The sequence below is a fragment of the Trichoderma virens genome (assembly GCF_000170995.1).
Source record: "Trichoderma virens Gv29-8 chromosome Unknown TRIVIscaffold_83, whole genome shotgun sequence".
In the NCBI taxonomy this organism is placed as follows: Eukaryota; Fungi; Ascomycota; class Sordariomycetes; order Hypocreales; family Hypocreaceae; genus Trichoderma; species Trichoderma virens.
In genome coordinates this window covers 388,799-410,256 of record NW_014013666.1, presented here as the reverse complement: position 1 = coordinate 410,256, position 21,458 = coordinate 388,799, and the positions used below count along the sequence as shown (strand labels likewise).

The following is a 21,458-nucleotide window of genomic DNA, read 5'->3' as shown; positions in this document are numbered from 1 at the left end:
TACTATGATAAATCAGAGCTCCACATGGGCAGTAAGCCGGCTGAAGCTACTCTGGAAATCGCAATCCGACGGCGCAAGCTTCTCGTTCGTACCGCCACCTTTTTATCTGTCGGGCAAGAATTTCAGCCAAAGCTAAGAGATTCTCAGAGCATCACCTCTCTCAGTTTCATTCCCCGATCATTCGAGTTTCTAGCACGAGACCAGAGACACGAGAAGTGGGTGCGTCTAGGCTTTTAACCGGGTATAGTTCCCCCTCACCTCGGCGAATGGCCGATCTCGGGAGACAAAACTCGTGCATACCGTATCTCGTGCTATCTCATCGTCGCATTCCAAGATAAGCGTGAGGGGAAACGCGGTGTAATAGGAGGAGGGCATCTGCCAGAGATCGACAGGCTGCATATACATATATACACGTATATTACACGCATTCGATGAGCGGCCAATATGATTGCCCATCTCGCGAAACCGAGCCGTTACTGGGCAGTCCCATTGAAGTTGACGGCGAGATGAGTTCCCCAGCACAGGAAGCGTCTCGCATGGAGACGGGCCCTGATGCCGCCGTTGCGCGTCGCGTGGTGAAGAAGATTGATCGAGTCATCATCCCCCTGCTGTTTGTTACTTATATGTTCAACTTTATGGACAAAGTCATTTTGTCGAGCGCCGCTGTGTTTGGGTTGCGCGATGATACGGTAAGAGATCAATGCCATGATATCCACCGCAACTAGAGTAAACATCATAACTAACCTCATGTTTGCCATCGCAGCACCTTATAGGACAACAGTACAGCTGGGTTAGCAGCATCTTCTATTTTGGCTATCTCATCTGGGAGTATCCCACCACTCTCCTCATCGCCCGGCTCCCTACCGCCAAGTATCTCACCTTCAACACTCTCGTATGGGGTGCAGTTGTTGCTCTGACAGCAGCATGCACCAACTTTGGTGGCCTTATGGCCGTGCGGTTTCTGCTGGGCATGGCAGAGGCCACAATCACCCCGGCCTTTATGTTCCTGACGTCGACATGGTATACTCGAGATGAGATGCCGACACGCGTGGGCATTTGGTTTGCTGGCAACTCCATTGGAGGCATCATATCCAGCCTGATTGCCTTCGGCCTGGGGCATGTCAAGGATGATGTGCATCCGTGGCGGTGGATGTACATCACCCTCGGCGTCGCGACGTTTCTCTGGAGCATCCCCATGTTCTTCCTTCTCCCAGACAGCATCTCCAAGGCGAAGTTCCTGACGCCTGAGGAGCGCCAGATTGCAGCTGATCGCACGGTCATTGCCGGCACGGGAACTACCGAAAACACACACTGGAAATGGGACCAGATGGTCGAGTGTCTCATCGACCCAAAGACTTGGCTTATCTTTCTCATCGAGCTCGTCGGCCAGATGCCCAACAGCGGCACCCAGAGCTTCTCGAACATCATCATCGCCTCCTTCAACTTCACCTCGTTGCAGTCCACTCTCATCAACATCCCTTACTCGGTGATATCAGCAAGTGTTATTGCGGGCACTGGATGGCTTGCTGGCCGCTATCGTACCCTAAACTGTCTGCTCATCGTCGCTGTCCTCATCCCCTGTGTTGTCGGTTCCGCTGTTATCTATCGCCGCGACAGCGTGCCTCATGGTGTACAGCTATTTGCCTACTTTCTCCTTTCTCCTGGCCCCGCGGCAATGCCCCTAACGATGGCGCTTGTCCAGTCCAACTACCGTGGTGTCACCAAGAAGATGACTGTTACGGCTATGCTATTCCTAGCGTATTGTGCCGGCAACATTTCTGGGCCTCAATTCTTCCGCGCAGCTGAAGCACCAACATATCAGACTGCTTTCAAGACTATCATGATTTGCTACTGCATTGTTATTGCCTTGGCTGTGACCTTAAGGTTCTACCTGCAATGGGTAAATACGAAGCGTACGAGGGAAGAGGGCTTTGTTGGAAATGCCGGTGCGGCTGGCGCAGTGGCCGATGGCAAAGTGTCTGATGTATTGGACGGCAAAGATATTGCCCAGGCGGTCACAGAGATTCAACTGAGGCCGGAGGATTACGAAGATGTGACGGACTGGAAGACAGTCGGTTTTAGGTATCGTCTATAGCTCTCGCCTCAGTATTACGCTGCCATTCCGCGAAATATACGGTCGATGTATTTGCTATTTATCAACAGACTAGAAGGCCTGTAGGTATCTCGTGAAAATGGTTTCCATGTAAATTGATATATCTATTGTTGTTCTAGCTCTTATTTGAGTTTCAGTTCATTGATCTTCTATTCGGTTTTCGATGGCTCAGGCTCCGAACTGTAGTCGATAAGAGGTTCACCGCCAGCAACAATATTATGAAAATGGCCTAGTGTCACTGTTGCCACTTCTTTGCTCTTATCAAGAAAGTTATTCTCGTCCGGTGCAATAACATTGTTATAATAAGGGTCGTTGAAGGCATTGAAAAAATGTTCCAAGCTAGGGATCTCCCAAATCACAGCACCATCAAAGTCCATAACGGCGAGGGGGAGCGGCGTTGCCGTTAAGGGTTGACGCAGGGCACTAGGAGTGTGAATCTATGCAATGTCAGATAGACTATCTGACGGGATATTCTTTTTGTAGAAAGAAATCTCACCTGTGTATATCCGATGATGCCATGCTTTTTGGACCAGTACGCAATCTTGGGCGCATGGACATTCCTCCAGTGGTCATAGAACTGTTCTTCTGTAAGATCAGGCCTACGCCTAATGAAGCAAATTTTATATAACGTGGAACTCATATTGATTGAGTTTTGAAGCCCTAGAATATTGCGATTATGGATCTTGAATTTGGGAGGCTGTTTGAATTTGCCATGATTCATCTGGTATGTTGCTCGATGCTATAACCATATATACATACGTACATGTATGCTTCTACATGATCAAGGCTCATGAAGCGTTTCATCGACCGAGCTTCGGCCGAACATTCAATGTATTAGAAATGGAATTTGAAGCCATCACAGTCAAAGCAGATCCCTTGAGCCGTCAATGGATGAATGCGTGCCTGTTACTAATTAGGTGCTAGTTGCGAGATGAGATACCCCATAGTGGGATGCGATCCTTATTCCGCCGAGCTCGGCCGAATCTCAGTACTAAGAGAATACGGCACAACAGGACTTTGAGTATTATAAGCAGCTAAGAGATAGAGAAGGAAATGATGTATTTGGCATATACGGGACACGTCTAATTGGCCGGTGTATTAATTTGTGGCAAGTATGAGCGAAATCACAAAAGTTATCGTCATTGGAGTATGCTTCCTCGTATCTGCACGCTGCAAACCATTAAAGCACATCTCGTGTGCATTCTAACTGGGCTCTTTGCAGGCTGGAGGGAGCTTAAACCCTGTTGTTATCACGTCGTTGCAATCGCACGGGTTTGTTGTCTCTGTTCTGATTCGCACTGCTTCAACTGCCGAGCCTCCACCCGGTACCAACGTCTTTCGCACCGACTATTCCAGAGCTTCCCTCGTATCGGCGTTCAAAGGCCAAGATGCAGTTGTCAACACCATCACGATGCCGGACTTCGAGGAACAAAAGAACATCATTGACGCTGCCGTCGACGCAGGGGTCAAGCGATTCATCCCGGCCGAGTTCGGGATTGACACATCAAAAGAGAAAACGGTCGAGATCATGACCTTCCTCCGCGTAAAACCGCAGATAATACACTATCTCCGCTCCATTGAGGACAGGATTACTTGGACGGCTATAATTACGGGGCCCTTCTTTGACTGGTAAATTCTTCCGTTGTCCTCCTTCTGTTTCGGATGGGTCAACATCCGTCCGTGCATATGGAAAAATATTAATGCTAGGCTAATGCAACCGTGTTCGAATAGGAGTCTCGGCAATGGGTTCTTCTCTTTTAATCTTCCAGCCCGTGTAGCGTACATCCATCAACCCGGATATCGCAGTCACCGCTTCAGCTGGTCGAATTTGTCCACGGTTGGCGAGGCAGTGGCCCGCGTCCTGCTGGCCCAAAGTTCGCCCATGGTTGTTAATCAATACGTGCGAGTCAGATCTTTCAATGCTAGCCAGGACGAGATCCTGGAATCGCTTATTTCGGTTTCTGCGCGCATAGAAGCGGCAAGGGGCTCGGAGACTGTTGAGTGGAAGCAGATTAGCGTCGATCTAGAGGAAAAAGTTGTCGAAGCACGGAATAAGCTGGCCCAGGGCGACACAAGCGGCTTGGGATACATACTCAGCAAAGCAATCTACAATACGGGAGGCAACTTTGACGAGGAGGGTGCGGTCATGAACGAGAAGCTGCGCATGAAGCCGGACGAAAGCATGGATGATGCCATTGAACGAGAGTTGATCAAGCTTTTCACCTAGTCCACTCCTGACACTCGGTGTCCACATACATGATCAGATTGCCATGGTTGGAGTGGGCCATTCACATTTACAGTATATGTACGGAGTATGGATCTTATACATATTACTCCTAGTCAAGCGTAGCGTATGCGCACATGCTTGTAAGGAGTAGTAAACTTCAAATACCACCCAATTTCAACGCAGGACCAAGTCTTGTTCTGTGCAAAGTACTTGCGCAACATGCGTCCGGTTCCAATTACTGAACCACTTATCAAGCAATGGGTTAGTTTTCCGTAGGCTCATCCTTGCTGACATGCGCCCTAACTGCATACGCTTAGCAACATGATTACTCGACTCCAATTTGCTAGTTATTTATAATACAGTGAACGCATCAGTTGAGCTCGGCTTTCGCCACCTGAATAAGATGGGCGTGGATCGGCGACCGCACGACCAAACTGCGAGCGTCCGAATTCCCGATAATACGGATATCCCGCCTTTCTAGGCCTTATCCGCGGGGAACTCGACTCAACTCTCAGGGTTGTGTAAACGTGTATCTGGCTGTTTTACGCTTACCCCCTTCCCATGGCAGCCAATCATGACTGATGGATGAGACGCCGGGCCGAACTCCGTTTGCAAATCATATACGGAGTACCGGTAGGTTTATCTGCAGGGGTACCACGCTCCATTCTAGGCAGTAGCAGCTGGCCCTTTTCCGACATGATGGTTCTCTCGCGGGGTGCTAGTACTAATAGTATAGGTATGGGGGTCCTGCTTCCTAATTCCTACTTCGTACTTGTAGCGAGTAATATTATTAGTATATCAACCGCCCAGATCGTTGTTTGCACTGCATATATGTTTAGTTTCTGGATCTAGCCATTCACTTATAGTGGTGGGGGCGTGATCGCTGGAGAGTCCTTAGTCTCGCATGGAAACTCCTAGCCTAGTAGGCTCGTCTGTTGGGGGCTTCCTTTATATACTAGGCCTTAGCCTATTTTCAACTGCTGAGCTTTACGTGATAACTAATATATTATAGCGTTTCAAAGCCCGACTAAGTGAAAGCGTGGAGAGGTTCAACTTGCCGGTGTCGATCGACTCACCAACAGCTGTCCCCTATCAACCCATCTACAGACGGCACTCAACAATGATTCGATCAACTAGGCAACAAAATTCAGCTGATGGCATGTCGCCGCTCCAGCTCCGAAAGGTCCGTAAAGGGACTCGCAGCTGCTGGGAATGTACGTCCTGAAATATCAATGCCGGTCCTGCTCTCGCAGTCTTGCAACTTTGTCCGATTTCTAATCGAAAAGGTACTGTTCAGGTAAACGCCGCAAAATCAGATGCACATTCCCTCCTGGGAATACGACCACCTGTATATGGTGCATGTCACATGGCTCCATGTGTGTCAGTCAACGTTACCAAGATGAGACGAGCGATGCATCACGCACCCAGAGCATGGATGCAAGGATGACGCGTATCGAGAGTTTACTGGAGCAAGTTCTTGAGAAATTGGATACTGGAAGCCAACAGAGTCATACCGAAGACTCACCGGGACGTCCAATAACTGTCGACGATGGCATTGGAAACGATGTCGTCAACACTGCTTCCAACATTTCGGCACCTTCGTCAAGCTCCGCGGTAGTTTCTGTCTTCCGGAGTGCATTTGTAGGAACAAGCCTTAATATTCATTCGACTGTGCTAACACGGAAATTTCATACTAATCGGTCTTTCTGGCTTTAGTTTATGTCAGAGATTGGTGGAAAGGAAGCATGTTCGACGGCTGCTTCAACCCTGTCATCGGATACTAGCCTATCCACTGTACAACACGACACAGGAATGTGGCCGAAGCTGAAGAGAGTCTCCCGCCTGCTGTTGGAGATGATGCCGTCTCGTACTGCCATTGAAATTCTTGATAGCCAAAGCTCGCCTTGGATCTGCCAACTTCTTCGCCCTCTTCCGTCTCTCAAGCAATCAAACAAATTTTCGCTACTCAAAACGATGCCACTCGAATCGCCATCCCTTAGCCACCCCACGATTATAGCGAGAGCCTTGATGTGCATTGTTATATGCCTACAACAGCTGCCCATGCATGTCGACATCACGCAGCTCCGGTTACCGTCTCCACGAAGTGAATACATGCAATCTATTACTTCGATTATAATCTCTCTAGTTACTTCAGATGATGAAATTATTGCCACGCCTGAGGGTCTTGAATGCCTTTTGCTTCTTTCCATCTACTTTGTTAACTCGGGTAGGCCTCGACGAGCATGGCTTAACAATCGAAGGGCGCTGGCAGTCGCACAGTTAATGGACCTCCACAGGGCACATCGCGAGGATGTTGACGACAACAGTAGCAGCGTAGAAGCCAACATCGCGGAAGTGTGGCCTCATATAATTCACTTCGACCGACATCTCTCTCAGGTTCTAGGATTTCCATGCGGAGTAGTGGACCAATATGGACCCCTTTTCCCGAGCAATTTCAAGCTTATGCAGCATTTGGATGAACACAAGCAAGATGCCCTCTATCTTTCACAGCTTGATCGCATAGCCGGGCTTCTAATCGAGAGAGAACAGCGATCTCCGAGCCTAGCAATGGCTATGACGCAGTCCATTGACAATGCGCTTGTGAATCTGGCCACGTCCATGCCACAATCATGGTGGCATCCCTTTGACAGGCTTTCAGGGACGCAGGCAGAAGCAATGGACATGCTCTACGCTCGATATAACATTCAATTATGGCATCACCAACTCGAAATGTCCAATCATTTGCCGTTTATGCTGGATGCAGCGGAGGAACGACAGAGCGAATACAGCCGCATTGCGTGCCTCAAAGCCGCGAGACAGCTTATCAAAGTATATCTACCGCTACGAACAACGTTTGGCATGTTCTCGTGCTGCATGACGAATTTCCAGGCATTTACGGCCGCCGTGATTCTCATATTCAACATGTTTCTTCGGACGCCGGCTGTCGAGATGGAGGCCTTATCTGGTCGGAGAGAGAGTGACTGGGATTTGATCGCCAATGTTATCGAAGTTCTAGATGCAGCGGTTGAACAGTTTGAGGACAGAGTCGCTCTACAGGCGCGCGACGTTTTGAAGCTCCTCCGAGCCATCGAAAAGGACCCAAAGACGCTGCAGGGCGACAAGTTCCACTTCACAATACCTTACTTTGGAACCATTTCCATTGCGCGTAAGAACCATGTTGGGGACCAGGGCGACAATCAACCGGCGACCGACGTGTCTGAGAGCACCGGCCAATTAGCGCCTTCGGGGACGGAGTTATACCTGGACTACTCTCCGACCTTCATGACAACGATTGACTTTATGGGGCCGAGCACAGCTGCCGATGTTGATGAGCTGATGCAGCAGTGGTTGGTTGAAGATATGTAATGGTGTCATTCCGCGGTAGGCAAGGGTTCAACTCAATGTGCCATGGGCAACTCTTCGATTAATAGGGTTCAAAATCTGGAGAGTACCATGTGCATTGTTCAACCCCTGAGCGCTATTCTCTTTTTCTCTCTCTCTTTGCTTTCATCTTATGTTAGTCTCCATTATCGTTAGCGGGCGCATTGGGTTTGGGGATGCAGCCAATGAATATCATGTCAAAAGCAAAGGGCGCTGTATCTAATACCATAGGCAAAGTTGTGGAGAGCAAGGAGATATCTAGGAAGAGGGAGACTAGGGTGGTTTGTATTTTTTTTCTTTTTTCAAATAAACACTTAAATTTGCTGCACAAATGATTTTTAGCTAATATAGCATCGGGCCTTTTTAGACTGCAGTATGACGCCAAAGACTGCTTATAGGCATTTGTTTCATAGCTCTGAGAATCGAGCCGGAATTCGGGCAAGCGTAGCTATATCGACCCAGTCTCCCCAGGAATTCTCTAACGAATCCCGCCCGTGATTTCGGTATCTGCTTGAAAAATGACGGCAGTTGGCTTGTAGAAATGCTGCCTATCTTGGAATCTTTCGCCGAGCACCTGCATATATAGGTGTCGCCATCCATGCGAACGCCAATGCTGACTAGCCGTCGCACGCATGATATTTCACATGGGACTATACGTGTGCATAGAGAGGGGGTTTAGTCTATTCTTTTGGTGTCGATTCAAAGAGGGGGAACGGGGGAAGTTCTTCGGCGGTCGACTTGAAAATGACTTTGACTTGAAAATGCATGAGTTTACTACGGCCTCTATTTTAAAGGGCGTCTCACTGTTATCATCTCACGACGTTGCAAAACCCACCAAATAGGCATTAACAAGTCATCATTGACATTGGTGTTGACATATTAACTATCCTATGTGCGAGTACTAGTAAGCACTGTGGCCAAAAGAGTCTTGTTTGGCTCCCGGCGTTAAGTCGTGATGCAAAGCGGGCTGGCATACTTAGCGTTTGAATCCCTTTTGGATTTCCGATGCCGAGATGATCCTTCCATGCTTAGTAGAAAGCTATCCCGAGTTTTCCTTCGCCAAGTCAGTGAGAAAGGCAAAGAAACCCAACTATGACGAATGATGACTTCCCGCTGATCTGAGGCGTAGCGTCGGAATTCCCATTATCCCGAGACTAAATTCAACATTAATGGGATATTACGATGGGATTGAACGTCGCATAAGGCGACCCAATTCAAAGAGGCTGTAGATAAATAGATGCAGAGTGCCATCATATTACTGATCATATCATCCTTACCAGAGATGTTGCAGCAAACAAGATGATCAGCCAGTGCCTAGGGTGTGACGGCATTCAAAGGGATGGCGTGTGCCTAACAAAAAAAACGTGCTGATTCGGTCGCTTATCCAATCTTTCCTGCCGGGGGATTTCTATGTAATCAGGTGGTTATATACAGTAACTATAAGTCAGCGGGAAATTGGGTTGCTTTTCTCGTTTTCGCTCTTCCAAAGCCGCGTGCTGTTGCTGTCAAATAGGCACTTGAGTATGTACATAGGTAGTTTGTCTATAAATTACATGTATACCGAAGCATTTGAAAGCATGGCCAGCCCAGCAGCGATTACGACATTAACTACATTCGAGATGGCATACGATCCATCAACCAACACACGAGCTGACAATGATTTACGGAATATGTACTAATTGTATCCTGAGGAGCTTTTCTGGCATGGATCTCTCCCGGGACGCTTAACTGCGATATCCAGGGCCAGGAACGGGGCTCTCGGGGCGACTCTAACTTCCCGCGTCGCCAAGCTCGCCTACTTCGTGTTTCTCTAGCTTTCAAACAACCAGGCTTGAGCATGCTTATGCATCTGTTAAGAAGCTAAGTGACGCCGGTCGGATGATTTCAGAGCAACAACAAGGTCCGTAAATGAGCAAAGCTTGCGAACTTGTTCTGGCAGCCATGTACAACTAAGCCCATCTAATAACATACTGCCTAAATAGGTAGTTGTACACTCCGCACATCGTGCATTTTTGACACACACTACTGGACGTTCAAGTTAACGTTGTACTCCGTACTCCGTAGTATAATCATATTTACAAGCCCTACCTGTCTCCGCTCAGATGGAATGCTTGCAGACGCATCACTAATAATTGCTGTCTCGAAACGGAAGTAACCGCGTAGCTGCATATTAGACTCAGCCACCACCGCTTATGCCGCCTTGCAACGGCCCATTCCGACTTTACCTTCTTAATTTTATTCTTATAGCTTTCATCTTTATATTCACCTTCATCTTCACTTCTGTTCTACTCTTTTCCTGTTTCCCTGTCCGCGAAGGGAGCAAAGAATACTCACATGTATGGAATTATTAGCGCGAGCCTGCATCTGGCCACCTACCCAACCAAGCTGGTTGGCGCCATCTCCGTCTCAAACGCCCCTATCCGAGAGTTTTTCCGTCTCAACTGTTTCAAGTCGCATGATCTGGCTTACGCGTGGGAAAACGCCGCAGAATGGCAGAAAAGCCGCGGATCAACGGGCACGCCTCATACTCTCAATGGCGAGCGAGATTGAAGCAAACAAAGAGCCAGCATTGCCCAAATCACCCATCCTTTGCCCTACCAAAACCCAGGTTTGGTATTTATACACTTTTGGATCATCCAACATCTATTCGTGGCCCCATGTAGTCACGAGCCCGAGTACGGAGCCGAACCATTCAACCCTCAGCCTCAGTCTTTGCCCCGTGTCAGCAGGCCAAAGACCACTCAAGGGGTAATTCCACGGATTATCACGGCTAGCGCTCGCAGCACTATGTCTGTTACCGGACTGACATTCGGCCAAGCCACCAAATGGCGCCGCTTTTGCCCCTGTGTCATGAAATTAGCATGGGGCTAGCTCTTAGTAGGTCCCTAACAATAGATGCTTAAAGTGGACTTCCGGCTGCCGATCGGCGTCAAACACGGTGGGGAGAGAGAGACGGACGTCTAATCTCCGTCCAATCGATCTGGTTCATCTTTGATGACTAGGACCGCTGGGCGAATGTCACGGTAAGGTAAGGCCGCTGTACCCCCGTTCATCACGGAGGCTGGCCCTCATGGGCGACAGCTGTCAAGTTGGCTGTCAGAGATCGGCGGAGAAGTCCTACCACGATCCGCATATATGCCTTTTGCTCGTCCCATCTAGGCAGGACGTGATGAGCAAACCGGTCTAGAAATGGCGACTAGGACGTCTAATAGTGCCATCGGCCCGATGGGCATGAACCACTGGGCTGAGTATAATGAGTAGGGATCGAGCGGTAAGACGAGCGAGGCTCAATGTTCTTTATATAGATGGTGATATTTTCCTAGTGAGCATCTTTGACGGTTTGGTCACGCGGTCAAGGTGGTCGTAGCCAGCCACCAAGGTCTTGATTGCTCCTTTATTACGGGCAGCGTCTCGCTACCCATTCATTTTCGTATTATTCTTTCTGATACTCTCGTTTCCCTCAGTCATTTCCTCGCCATGTTGAAGTCACTGGCCTTTGTGGCCGCCCTTCTGGGTGCCGTCACGGCCTCGCCAACAATGGCCCGCCACGGAGATCGATCACTCGAGCCACGAGCGAGCACATCCTTCTGGTATGCTGCCATGGACCACACTGGCCAGTACAGGGGCTATGCTCCTCACACGACGAGCCCCAGCTCGTACAACGTCTTTGTTGCTGTAAATGCCGGCGATGGGGGTTCTCTTCAGCGTGCCATCGACTCGGCCTCCAGCGGCAACCGACAGAACGAATGGCTGGCATCTCAGCCTCGAGTTGTGTATATCCCTCCCGGAACTTATACGCTGCAGAGCACCCTCAACATGCGAACCGACACCATCCTCTTTGGTGATGCCACCAACCCTCCCATCATCAAGGCTGCGGCTGGCTTCAGCGGCAACTACCTTATCAATGGCCAGGATCCCTCCACGGGCGTCTCTGGCGAGCTTTCGTTTGCAGTTGGACTGAAGAACCTCATCCTGGACACCACGGCCGTTAGCGGAACCTCTAGCATCTCTGCCCTCTACTGGGGTGTTGCCCAGGCTGCCCAGCTGCAGAACGTCAAGATTGTTCTTGCGCCATCCAGCGGTGGCAAGGGCCACACTGGTATCCAGCTTGGTCGTGGATCTACTCTTGGACTTGCCGATGTGCGAATCGAGAATGGCCAGAACGGTATCTGGCACAACGGCCACCAGCAGGCTCTCTACAAGAGCATCTACTTCTACAAGAACACCATTGGTATGCTGATTAGCGGTGGTAACACCATCACCCTGCTGAACCCGACCTTTGACACTGTCGGCACTGGTGTTTCCAACACCGGTGGCAGCCCCTTCATCGGTATTGTCGATGCCAAGTCGATCAACTCCGGCGTCACCTTCTCGACCACTGTCTACCCCTCGATTGTCATCGATAACCTGACCAAAGACACGACCTCCGATGTCGTCGTTCTCCGCGGCTCAACGGCTGTTGGTTCCTCGAGCCACGTCGTCAACTACAGCTACGGAAACACCGTGGGCCGCAACCCCATCTACGGCGCTGTTACCGGAACCACTGCCCGTCCCAGCACCATTGCCCCCGGCGGCCGCATTCCCGCCATTCCCGCGCCCAACTATGCCCAAAACCCGGTCACGGACTTCATCAACGTCAAGGACCCTAGCCAGAACGGCGGGCAAACGGTCAAGGGCGATGGCAGCACAGATGACTCGGCTGCTCTTAACAAGGTGCTCCAGTTTGCTGCTGCCAACAACAAGATTGCCTATTTCCCCTTCGGAGACTACCGCGTCCTGTCCACCCTTCTGGTTCCCGTCGGCTCTCGCCTTGTTGGTGAGGCTTGGGCGACCATCTCCGGTGGCGGCAGCTTCTTCAAGGACGCCTCCAACCCCAAGCCCGTTGTCAAGATCGGCAACGCTGGCGATGTTGGCGTTGCCCAGCTGCAGGATTTCCGCTTCACCGTCTCTGACGTCCTTCCCGGCGCCATCATCGTGCAGTTCAACGCTGCTGGTGGCAAGGCTGGCGATGTTGCGCTGTTCAACTCGCTCATCACCGTTGGTGGAACTCGCGGTGCCGATGCCCTGACCAACGCTTGCACCAAGGCCAACGCCGAGTGCCAGGCTGCTTTCCTCGGCCTGCACTTCACCGAGAACTCGTCGGCCTACGTCGAGAACACCTGGAACTGGGTTGCCGACCACATCACCGAGGGCTTCAGCGGCGGCTCCAACATTGCTGCCAAGGGCGGTGCCCTGGTCGAGTCTAAAAAGGGAACCTGGTTGCATGGTCTCGGCAGCGAGCATTGGTGGCTGTACCAGCTCAACCTTCGCTCTGCCAGCAACGTGGTTGTCTCTCTCTTGCAGAGCGAGACCAACTACGACCAGGGTGACAACACTCAGCAGGTTCCCCCTGCGCCATGGAAGGTCGATGTCGCCGGCTGGGGTGATCCCGACTTCTCTTGGTGTGACAGCAGTGCTCGTTGCCACATGGGTCTGGCCAACTATGTCCAGGGCGGCTCCAATATTTACTACTTTGGCTCTGCTTCTTGGGCTTTCTTCAGCGGCCCCGGATATCAGGGTTGCGCTTCTGGCGGTTACCAGTGCCAAGGTAAATTGATACATGTTCCTGCTGGAAGTGACCATAGAGGATACGTTGCTAACATTTTTGATAGATTACATGCACGTTGTCAAGACTACCCCCACTAACCTCCAGATGTACGGCATGTGCTCCAAGGACACCAAGGTCGCTATCCGATTGGGCACTGGTGTCGACATCAACGCCCAGGACGGCTTCACTGGAGGCTGGAGCCCTGGTGGTGATGTTGGCCGCTACACAACCTAGATGTTGATATAAGGAAGTACTATCTTCCAACCAAGGAGCCATAGTGTATATATGTTGGGGTTGTATTGCATATAGTTATAAATTTGTCAATATACTAGGGTTAACCCATATATTTCCCCTTCCAAGTTCCAATCTGTGCCGCTGGAATCATGCTTGCATTTGTTTCCAGGCGCGTCTCGTTGCTAATTTTATCTTGACACTCCACACATAAGCTTGGGGCAGTTTATTATGAGCGCACTATAAGCACAGCCATCTTGATTCCAATGATAGAGGGGCAAGACATGCTAATGCATCCACTCCACCGTTCTTCCCTTTGAGTAAGGTGTCCGAAGCTGAATCAATTGTTTAGATAATACAGACCATTAGGGATATTAGTGGGAAAAGTTGACGGTGTATAAATATACGACATCCATGCGTTGCTGTGTAATAAATCGGAGGGTTCCATTGCTCGCTTACTACGCTCACTCAGCATAGCAATAGAGTCCTAGAAGCCATGGTAACAGCTTCAGCTTCGTCCCTCGATGACATCACGAATGATGATCTACGCGATTGGGTGGAACTCATAGGGCAGATACAAATCACGGCTGATGCAAGCATCAAGAAAGAAGAGGCAGGAGGTGTAGTGTTTGATCAACGGGTTTTCGATGAATACCCTTTCATCAAGGCGCCCGCGTCACCAGAAACCATCCACCAGCATGAAGTGACGCTCCAAACGTCGCTGCCCGACGATTACAAGAAGTTCCTCCAGGTTACGAATGGTACAGGATGGACTGGCATCGGCTGGATCCCGTCTCTGTGTGGCGTTGAGCAGTTGCGATGGGAGCAAGCGGACGCTGTAGGGTTTGAATCGCTGCGCTTGGAGACTTTCCCGCCCAGTGTGACATCTCTCGAAGAGACGATATCTTTGACGACTGATGAGTTTGAAGAGGCTCCTCCGCTGGAGCGAGTACTGAGGATCAGCGATGAGGATGAGGATACCATTGTCTTCTTGCTGGAGCCCGAATATGTACGAAAGACATGGGCGTGGTTGGCAGGAAAGAGAGGTATCGAAACGAAAGATGCGCCAGGCCAGTGGCTGTAAGTTCTTGACAACTGTCTCAAAGGCATTCATTTGGCCTATGTCTCTAATTGTTTAACTGACCACCTCCAGCTTATTCGTATTTGTGCCTTGGATGGCAAGCACCAAAGTGCATCCCACTTTTGAAGGATACATGAGAGCCAAGGTCAAAACCATCAAAGCATAAATGAAGCACATTTCAAATACTTCCCCAACAAAACAGCTTGCGCGACAACCAACTGGTAAAACCATCGCTCGTATCAAAAGACCTCTTTCGTTGCTACACTTGTCTAGCTGTGAACAGCTAGCGCCGAGTTGTTGAACTAGCAAATGATACAATCTCATGAGTCTGAACACATCTCATGACTGCAAACTGCTGACAGATGCGCCTTAAGTTTGGCATGTGAATTTGTCAGCCGATGCATTCCGGCAGTTGATGCCAGATAGGTGGTTTCTCATGAAGCACTTGTAAAATATGTATATTTCCTTGGAATGTTCTCAATTTTTATTTTATTTTCTTTTCGCAGGAAGCTAAAGTAGTGCAGCACTTGAGTCTCACATTAACAGCATCTTGACACAATGGAGCGAATGTCTGGAATAATTGAGCGGGGTCTTCCCAACGCCGTTGTCTACGATCTCACAAAGCCGAACCAAGTCACAGTCACGCTTCCATCAAGATCAACCTGGTCAAGCGGTCTTCACTGGCACGAAACTCACACAGAGTATCTCAAGGTCATCAAAGGCAGCATCAAAGTCCGCCTAGGAGACACAGAGCAAGTCGTAACCGCGAGTAAAACGAACCAGCCCGAAATCAAGGTTGAGCGATACGCCTGGCACGAATGGCAGCGAGCGCAACTTGAGGGAGAGGAAGTTGTGGTTATCGAGAGAACAGACCCAGAGGACGGCGACAAGGCCTTGTTTTTCTGGAATCTTAATGGAATCATCCTGAATGCGGGCAGGATTATCAGCACAAATGTGCCGGGGTTTTCCTTCTTCCCTGCCACGATAAAGGATCTTATCATCGACTTTTGGATCACATTCAACCTCTTTATTGTGTTTTATTCTTTGGACAACTTCCCCGTCATTTTGAGCACGACGAGATTTTGGAATGGGAAAGGATCGCGCGCAAAGGCGGGTCTGTCGGCAGATTGGTTTGTATCTCACTTATTGTTGTCACTTGCTTCTTGGGCAGGTCGGATATTTGGACTGCGGGCTGTAAGGCCAGAGTATACACCTGCTCAGCATTACCAGCGTTGGAAATCGCATCATTATCTCGAGAAGTCGAAATAGTCTTGGTGATTGACGTGTGTTCGGGTTGGTAATGCGAGCCTTCAAGTGAAGTACGCGGATTTATATGGAGCTGCCAGACGGGATGAGCGCTGTACTGGGCAGTAGAGCTAATATTCTCTAACATGCTTATTTATAAAAGATTTATCGGTACGGAGTACATAGGTAGTTTTATTTAATACCATCAAGTTTGTGTCTCGATTTGATGCCCCTTTTGTGCCGCTGGAATGCGTAATCATTGGTCTCATGCTCGATTTAAGCTTACCATTGTGCCTGTTGATCAGTTGAAACTGAATGGATGTCTCGTCTCGTACCTGTGTATCTATGAAACACGAGCAGCACAAATGAAGCACGCTCCTACATTGATTTCTCCGCTAATCATTCTCGTCCCATTACAATGTGTGCTCAGCATCTTGTTCTGGGTACTTATGTTTTCAATAGATGGGAGAGTGACATTATTCCCTTCAATTTTTTTTTTTTTTTTTTTTTCAGATTATTAATTGACCGGGAAATTGATCTTTTCCGTCTCGAGTTTTCCGTTCAGATAAACGATCTCGCCCATCGTCTATGGACACTCATGACACAACATGCAAGCACACGAGTATGCACCACATCAGAATTATGGAGCATCTATCGATGTTGCACTCGAGAAAGCTATCCCTGTTCCACTCATCACACCAGTCGGATGCAATTCTTGCCTCCATGCATCCTTCCTCTTGATCCAGTGCAACATGATGACAATTAAAAATACCGGACCTCCACATTCCCGACATTATCTCCAGTTGGAGCGCTTCATTTTCAACCTAACTGTACGGGGGAACTAGTAGTTTCCGCGATGGGGCTCATTTGCATGAGTTTCAAAAATCCCTTGCCCAGGCAGTATCGCGATTGGTGACGCGACGATCGTGGGGAAACCTCTGCCGTGCCGGAGAGTCCCGGCTGAAGCGGCATTTCATGGTTTGGGGGTCATGCCATGATGTTCAAACCAATGAAGTCATTCGCATCTCCTACAGGTAGCTTGCGATGACCATCCCAAATCGCTACAACGGGTGATCGACACGACTATGACTGCATTCGATGTTTTACAGAACGCGAGCTGTACAACAATGGCCGAGCTTTGTTCCGGACCCCTCATTGATGTCTCACTCAAGGCAAGCATGGTTGAGCATTTAGGCATAAAAGTTGCAAGGAATGACGGCAAGAAGGGAGGATTGCGCCTATCATTCGGTGGCCTTTTGAAGACACCTCTCAAGGATTGAGCTTGAGCTCGGCTGACAGACTCTGAAACTTCTACAGTTCAATTACCATCCGAGAGTGCTAAGAGAGATATCCTGCTTTCACAAATAAGAGGAAGCCTCGCATCTCAATCATGAGGTCTCTCCTTGCCGCGCTTGGCATCTTTTCCAGCGCGGTGGTTGCGACTACCGAAACCACTGGCAAAGCGTCCATTCGCGATCTTGGCCTACAGAAATGGACTGTGACGAATGAATACGGTAATATCACCGTGCCGGGCAAGTTTCCTTCACAGGCTCATTTAGATCTCCATGCGGCTGGTGTGATTGGTGAGTTAAGACAATGCGAGACAAGTACTGACTTCGGGCTATACTGATTGGAAAACCATAGATGAGCCGTGAGATCTCCTTCTTGGTGGCAATAGTGCGGTTGATTGAAGAGACGAGGCTGATGTGATGATAATAGATACAATGGCCTAAATGATTTTGATCTACGGTGGATTGCAGCTCAGAACTGGACGTATTCTAGCAAGCCTATTAGCGGATTGTAAGTCTTTACCCCTGTGTTGATGGACGATGAATGAACCAGAACAGTCATGATAACATCGACTCTAGGAGTAAACAGTCGAACACGGCCACGTGGCTAGTGTTTGACGGTCTGGATACATATGCAACTGTCAAATTCTGTGACCACATTGTTGGAACGCCAGATAACCAGTTCAGGCAATGGTTCTACGATGTCTCTTCTGCTCTTGCTAGCTGCAAGAGCGATCCTGTTCTCAGCATCAACTTTGGAAGCGTGCCTCGCATTATCAATGCCATCAACGCAAGCGATGAAGTCCAGCGTAAGCCGCATATCTTTACACTTGAGATAACTTTGCTAACCATGAGACTAGATTGGCCAGCTTCGGTGGTTTATCCATTCGAGTATCCAAACCGTCAATGGGTCCGCAAGGAACAAAATGACTTTGGTTGGGATTGGGGCCCAGCCTTCTCTCCAGTAGGACCTTGGCAACCTGGACGTATTGTCCAGCTTAGCAAAGGCGGCGAGTTGTACTCTCTCAACACCGACATTGACATCTTTCGCAAGGGTCAGTTTAACAATTTTGCTCCCGACCAGACTGCTCCATGGGTAGTAAACGCGAGCCTTGATTTTTTGGGAACTCTGCCAAAGCACGCTTCCATGTCGGTGGTTATTACCGATGCCAATGACAGCCGCTCAGTATTGTACTCCGGCAAACTGGAGGGAGTGACACAGTCTGACATGACAGTCTCTGGCTCTGTGACAATAGATGCCAATAAGCCCAAGTTGTGGTGGCCTCGGGACATGGGTAACCAGCAGCTATACAACATAACAGTCTCTGTGAGCAGCGCAGGGTCCAAGACACCGATTCTTGTGTCCCAGCGGCGCGTTGGCTTCCGCACTATCTTGTTTAGCTCGGGAAATATTACAGATGCACAAATTGCCAGTGGCATCACTCCTGGAAACAACTGGCATTTTGAGATCAACGGCCACGAGTTTTACGCCAAGGGTGCCAATTTGATCCCTCCCGATGCCTTTTGGCCACGAGTCACCTCGGATAGAATGAACCGTCTATTCGACTCAGTTGAGTCGCAGAATTTCAACATGTTGCGCGTATGGTCCTCAGGTACATACCTGCCAGATTGGATCTACGATATTGCTGATGAACGCGGCGTATTACTCTGGAGCGAGTTCCAATTTAGCGATACCTTGTATCCTGACAGCCCGGATTTCAAGGAAAATGTTGTTGGCGAGATCACCTATAATGTCCGTCGGTTAAATCACCATGCCTCTTTGGCATGCTGGATGGGCGGTAATGAGTTTGAGAACTTGATGTTGCCGATAGCTCAGGGCGCCGATCCAGAAACTTACCCATATGTCCTCGGACAGTATGAAAATCTCTTCATTACTACGCTATTCAATGTCTTGGCTGCCAATAGTCATTCCATATCGTACAGCCCTTGCAGTGCAAACAATGGTTGGCTAGAGATTGATCTTGATCTTCCCGTACCTATTGTTGAGCGGTACTACAATACTACCAGCGGGCACATCTACGGCGACACTGACTTTTACAACTACGACACCTCTGTTTCCTTTGATACCTCCGCATATCCTGTTGGTCGCTTCGCCAACGAATTTGGCTTTATCAGCATGCCCAGCATTCAGACATGGCAGCAAGCCGTTGATCCTGAAGACCTCTCCTTCAACTCGACAACGGTCATTCTAAGAAATCATCACTACCCGGCCGGCGGACTGACCAGGAATATTCACAATAGCACTTTGGGCCAAGTTGAAATGACGCTGGCTGTTGAGCGGTACTATCCTACACCCGACAAGACCGATCCAGTGGCCAATTTTAGCTCATGGTGCCATGCTACTCAACTGTTCCAGGCAGACATGTATAAATCCGAGATTCAGTTCTACAGGCGTGGCAGCGGCTTGCCAGAGAGACAACTTGGCTCTCTCTATTGGCAGCTCAACGACATCTGGCAAGCCCCAACCTGGGCAGGCCTTGAGTACGACGGACGGTGGAAGGTGTTACCATATGTCTCTCGCAGGACTTATGAGCATGTTATTGCATCGGCTTTCTGGAACTACACTGCTAATGAGTTGGAGATCTGGGTAACTTCTGATCTCTGGGAGTCTGTTTCTGGTCAAGTCTCGTTGACTTGGGTTGATTTGAAGGGCAACCCGATTGCAAACAACGCGGGCATGCCGAAATCGTCGACATTCCATGTAGGTGCCATCAACACAACACAGATCATCTCAACCAACGTAAAGTCAGATCTCAAGATTCCAGATACTAGTGATGCTGTCTTGATTATCGAACTTACAGCTCACGGCAAGCTCCCCAATGCAGCCAGCGGGAAGACAACTGCCTTTACTCATCACAATCACTTCCTCCCCGTGTGGCCCAATCAAGCCAAGGTGTCAGATCCCAAGCTAAAGTTATCGTATAACAAATCTACAAAGAAATTCACGGTGGAAGCTACGGCTGGCGTATCTCTGTATACCTGGCTGACGCACCCAGCTGGTGTTCTGGGCTTTTTTGACGACAATGCATTTGTTTTGAGACCAGGCGAGAAGAAGGAGGTTGGATTTACACTTCAGCAAGACACCACTGGTGGGAAGTGGACTGAGCAGGTTACGGTGGAGAGCTTATGGGACTTGACCACACCATAGTCTTAACAGTCGGCATAAAGTACAGGATTAGCAGAATAGATGGCTATCATTACGTACAAATCTGGGCAAATGAGTGATTGATGTTGACGATTTAGACAAAAATTAGATGGGCTATTATAGTAACTTTGCTCTATTCAACCTCTTCAAGTATTTATCGTCCAAATGCTTTCCTTGAAGCGTACACGGTCTCAGAATCGCCCGACTGCGATTTAAACGTAATAGTTTCATCCTCGTTGATAATAATCTCAGTTACTTTACCAGCGTCTTCTTCTCTCAAAATGTGCTGCTTAAATCCACTAGTTTCTTCCGACGCATATAATGTATCAGTCGTCGATCTCGCAACAGCCACCGTCGCCATGGTAACTGGAATAGCTAACACAGGACCACCTGTGAACAATGCAATCGGAGCCAAAAGCGTTCCAGCTTTGATGAGGGCTTCGGGCGAGACGCTCTTCTCAACGGCATCAAACGCGCCGCGGAAGTTTTGCGGATTGCTATAGTAGAGCGTCTTCATGTCCTGGCTGTACCAGGAGATGAACCACCAGTCACGGCCGGTGGTGAAGAATCCAGTGTTGTACTCGACTTGGAGGGACTCATCGGAGGAGTCGCCGGCGGGAATGGCGGCCCATTCTTTGCGGTGCTTGTAGACGTCGCTGTATTTGTGGACGAGGGAGACGCTAACCATGGGCTTAGAGGTGTTGTTGCGGATGGAGACCGAGGCGGTGCGTTTGGTGGTCTCCATGATTCTGGTGATGATGAGATGAGATGGATGACTTTCTTTATGAGCGTTGCTTGCTTTGTGATTGGGAAGCAAACAAACAAGAAGCAGTTGGCTTAATTTATAGTCATCATCAAGGCCATCATCCAGGTAGTAATAATCTAGCCGCCGTCCATGACTGCATGTCTCAGTTGGTCAAGCAATCACAATGTGATATCACAAAGCCACACCTGAAGGTCTCACCATAGTGATTGAGAGATCCCCATAGAAGTCCCGTGCTTGGAAGATATTTCCAATGAGCCCTTCCTGGTGGAGACATGAGAGCGCATTTCTCTACGTAAACAATGGTTTATACCCATGCGTTTGAGGAGGCTCTGAGACAACAGCTGAAAACTAACAAGAAAGCTCCACTAACTT

General features: G+C 49.2%; 10 protein-coding genes across 10 annotated transcripts; 8 read left to right on the top strand and 2 right to left on the bottom strand.

Annotated features, from left to right (window-relative positions):
- Positions 1-536: 536 nt before the first annotated feature.
- Positions 537-2,095, top strand: TRIVIDRAFT_46411 (uncharacterized protein; the record flags this gene model as incomplete). Its single annotated transcript, XM_014098234.1, has 2 exons — positions 537-689; positions 764-2,095. 2 exons carry the CDS (start codon positions 537-539, stop codon positions 2,093-2,095), a joined length of 1,485 nt encoding a protein of 494 aa, XP_013953709.1.
- A 272-nt stretch (positions 2,096-2,367) lies between these two features.
- TRIVIDRAFT_121245 (uncharacterized protein) lies at positions 2,368-2,741 on the bottom strand (the record flags this gene model as incomplete). Its single annotated transcript, XM_014098233.1, has 2 exons — positions 2,368-2,550; positions 2,610-2,741. Coding segments are annotated over 2 exons (315 nt in total), but the record flags the coding sequence as incomplete, so codon positions are not given.
- A 486-nt stretch (positions 2,742-3,227) lies between these two features.
- TRIVIDRAFT_203625 (uncharacterized protein) lies at positions 3,228-4,340 on the top strand (the record flags this gene model as incomplete). Its single annotated transcript, XM_014098232.1, has 3 exons — positions 3,228-3,260; positions 3,336-3,742; positions 3,845-4,340. The coding sequence occupies 3 exons, from the start codon at positions 3,228-3,230 to the stop codon at positions 4,338-4,340; spliced, it is 936 nt and encodes a 311-aa protein (XP_013953707.1).
- Positions 4,341-4,559: 219 nt separating this feature from the next.
- TRIVIDRAFT_203624 (uncharacterized protein) lies at positions 4,560-7,706 on the top strand (the record flags this gene model as incomplete). The annotated part of the gene is made up of 4 exons (XM_014098231.1): positions 4,560-4,601; positions 5,353-5,554; positions 5,638-5,954; positions 6,057-7,706. 4 exons carry the CDS (start codon positions 4,560-4,562, stop codon positions 7,704-7,706), a joined length of 2,211 nt encoding a protein of 736 aa, XP_013953706.1.
- A 2,073-nt stretch (positions 7,707-9,779) lies between these two features.
- On the top strand, positions 9,780-10,291 carry TRIVIDRAFT_216512 (uncharacterized protein; the record flags this gene model as incomplete). Its single annotated transcript, XM_014098230.1, has 1 exon — positions 9,780-10,291. A coding segment is annotated over one exon (231 nt), but the record flags the coding sequence as incomplete, so codon positions are not given.
- Positions 10,292-11,198: 907 nt separating this feature from the next.
- Positions 11,199-13,542, top strand: BGN1 (glycoside hydrolase family 55 protein; the record flags this gene model as incomplete). Its single annotated transcript, XM_014098229.1, has 2 exons — positions 11,199-13,308; positions 13,373-13,542. The coding sequence occupies 2 exons, from the start codon at positions 11,199-11,201 to the stop codon at positions 13,540-13,542; spliced, it is 2,280 nt and encodes a 759-aa protein (XP_013953704.1).
- Positions 13,543-14,035: 493 nt separating this feature from the next.
- TRIVIDRAFT_67918 (uncharacterized protein) lies at positions 14,036-14,786 on the top strand (the record flags this gene model as incomplete). Its single annotated transcript, XM_014098228.1, has 2 exons — positions 14,036-14,619; positions 14,693-14,786. The coding sequence occupies 2 exons, from the start codon at positions 14,036-14,038 to the stop codon at positions 14,784-14,786; spliced, it is 678 nt and encodes a 225-aa protein (XP_013953703.1).
- A 401-nt stretch (positions 14,787-15,187) lies between these two features.
- On the top strand, positions 15,188-15,889 carry TRIVIDRAFT_46596 (uncharacterized protein; the record flags this gene model as incomplete). Its single annotated transcript, XM_014098227.1, has 1 exon — positions 15,188-15,889. The coding sequence occupies one exon, from the start codon at positions 15,188-15,190 to the stop codon at positions 15,887-15,889; it is 702 nt and encodes a 233-aa protein (XP_013953702.1).
- A 466-nt stretch (positions 15,890-16,355) lies between these two features.
- TRIVIDRAFT_216511 (uncharacterized protein) lies at positions 16,356-21,114 on the bottom strand (the record flags this gene model as incomplete). Its single annotated transcript, XM_014098225.1, has 2 exons — positions 16,356-16,375; positions 20,384-21,114. One exon carries the CDS (start codon positions 21,063-21,065, stop codon positions 20,475-20,477), a length of 591 nt encoding a protein of 196 aa, XP_013953700.1.
- Positions 17,256-20,378, top strand: TRIVIDRAFT_181642 (glycoside hydrolase family 2 protein; the record flags this gene model as incomplete). Its single annotated transcript, XM_014098226.1, has 4 exons — positions 17,256-17,452; positions 17,585-17,665; positions 17,737-17,963; positions 18,015-20,378. 4 exons carry the CDS (start codon positions 17,256-17,258, stop codon positions 20,321-20,323), a joined length of 2,814 nt encoding a protein of 937 aa, XP_013953701.1.
- Positions 21,115-21,458: the final 344 nt, after the last annotated feature.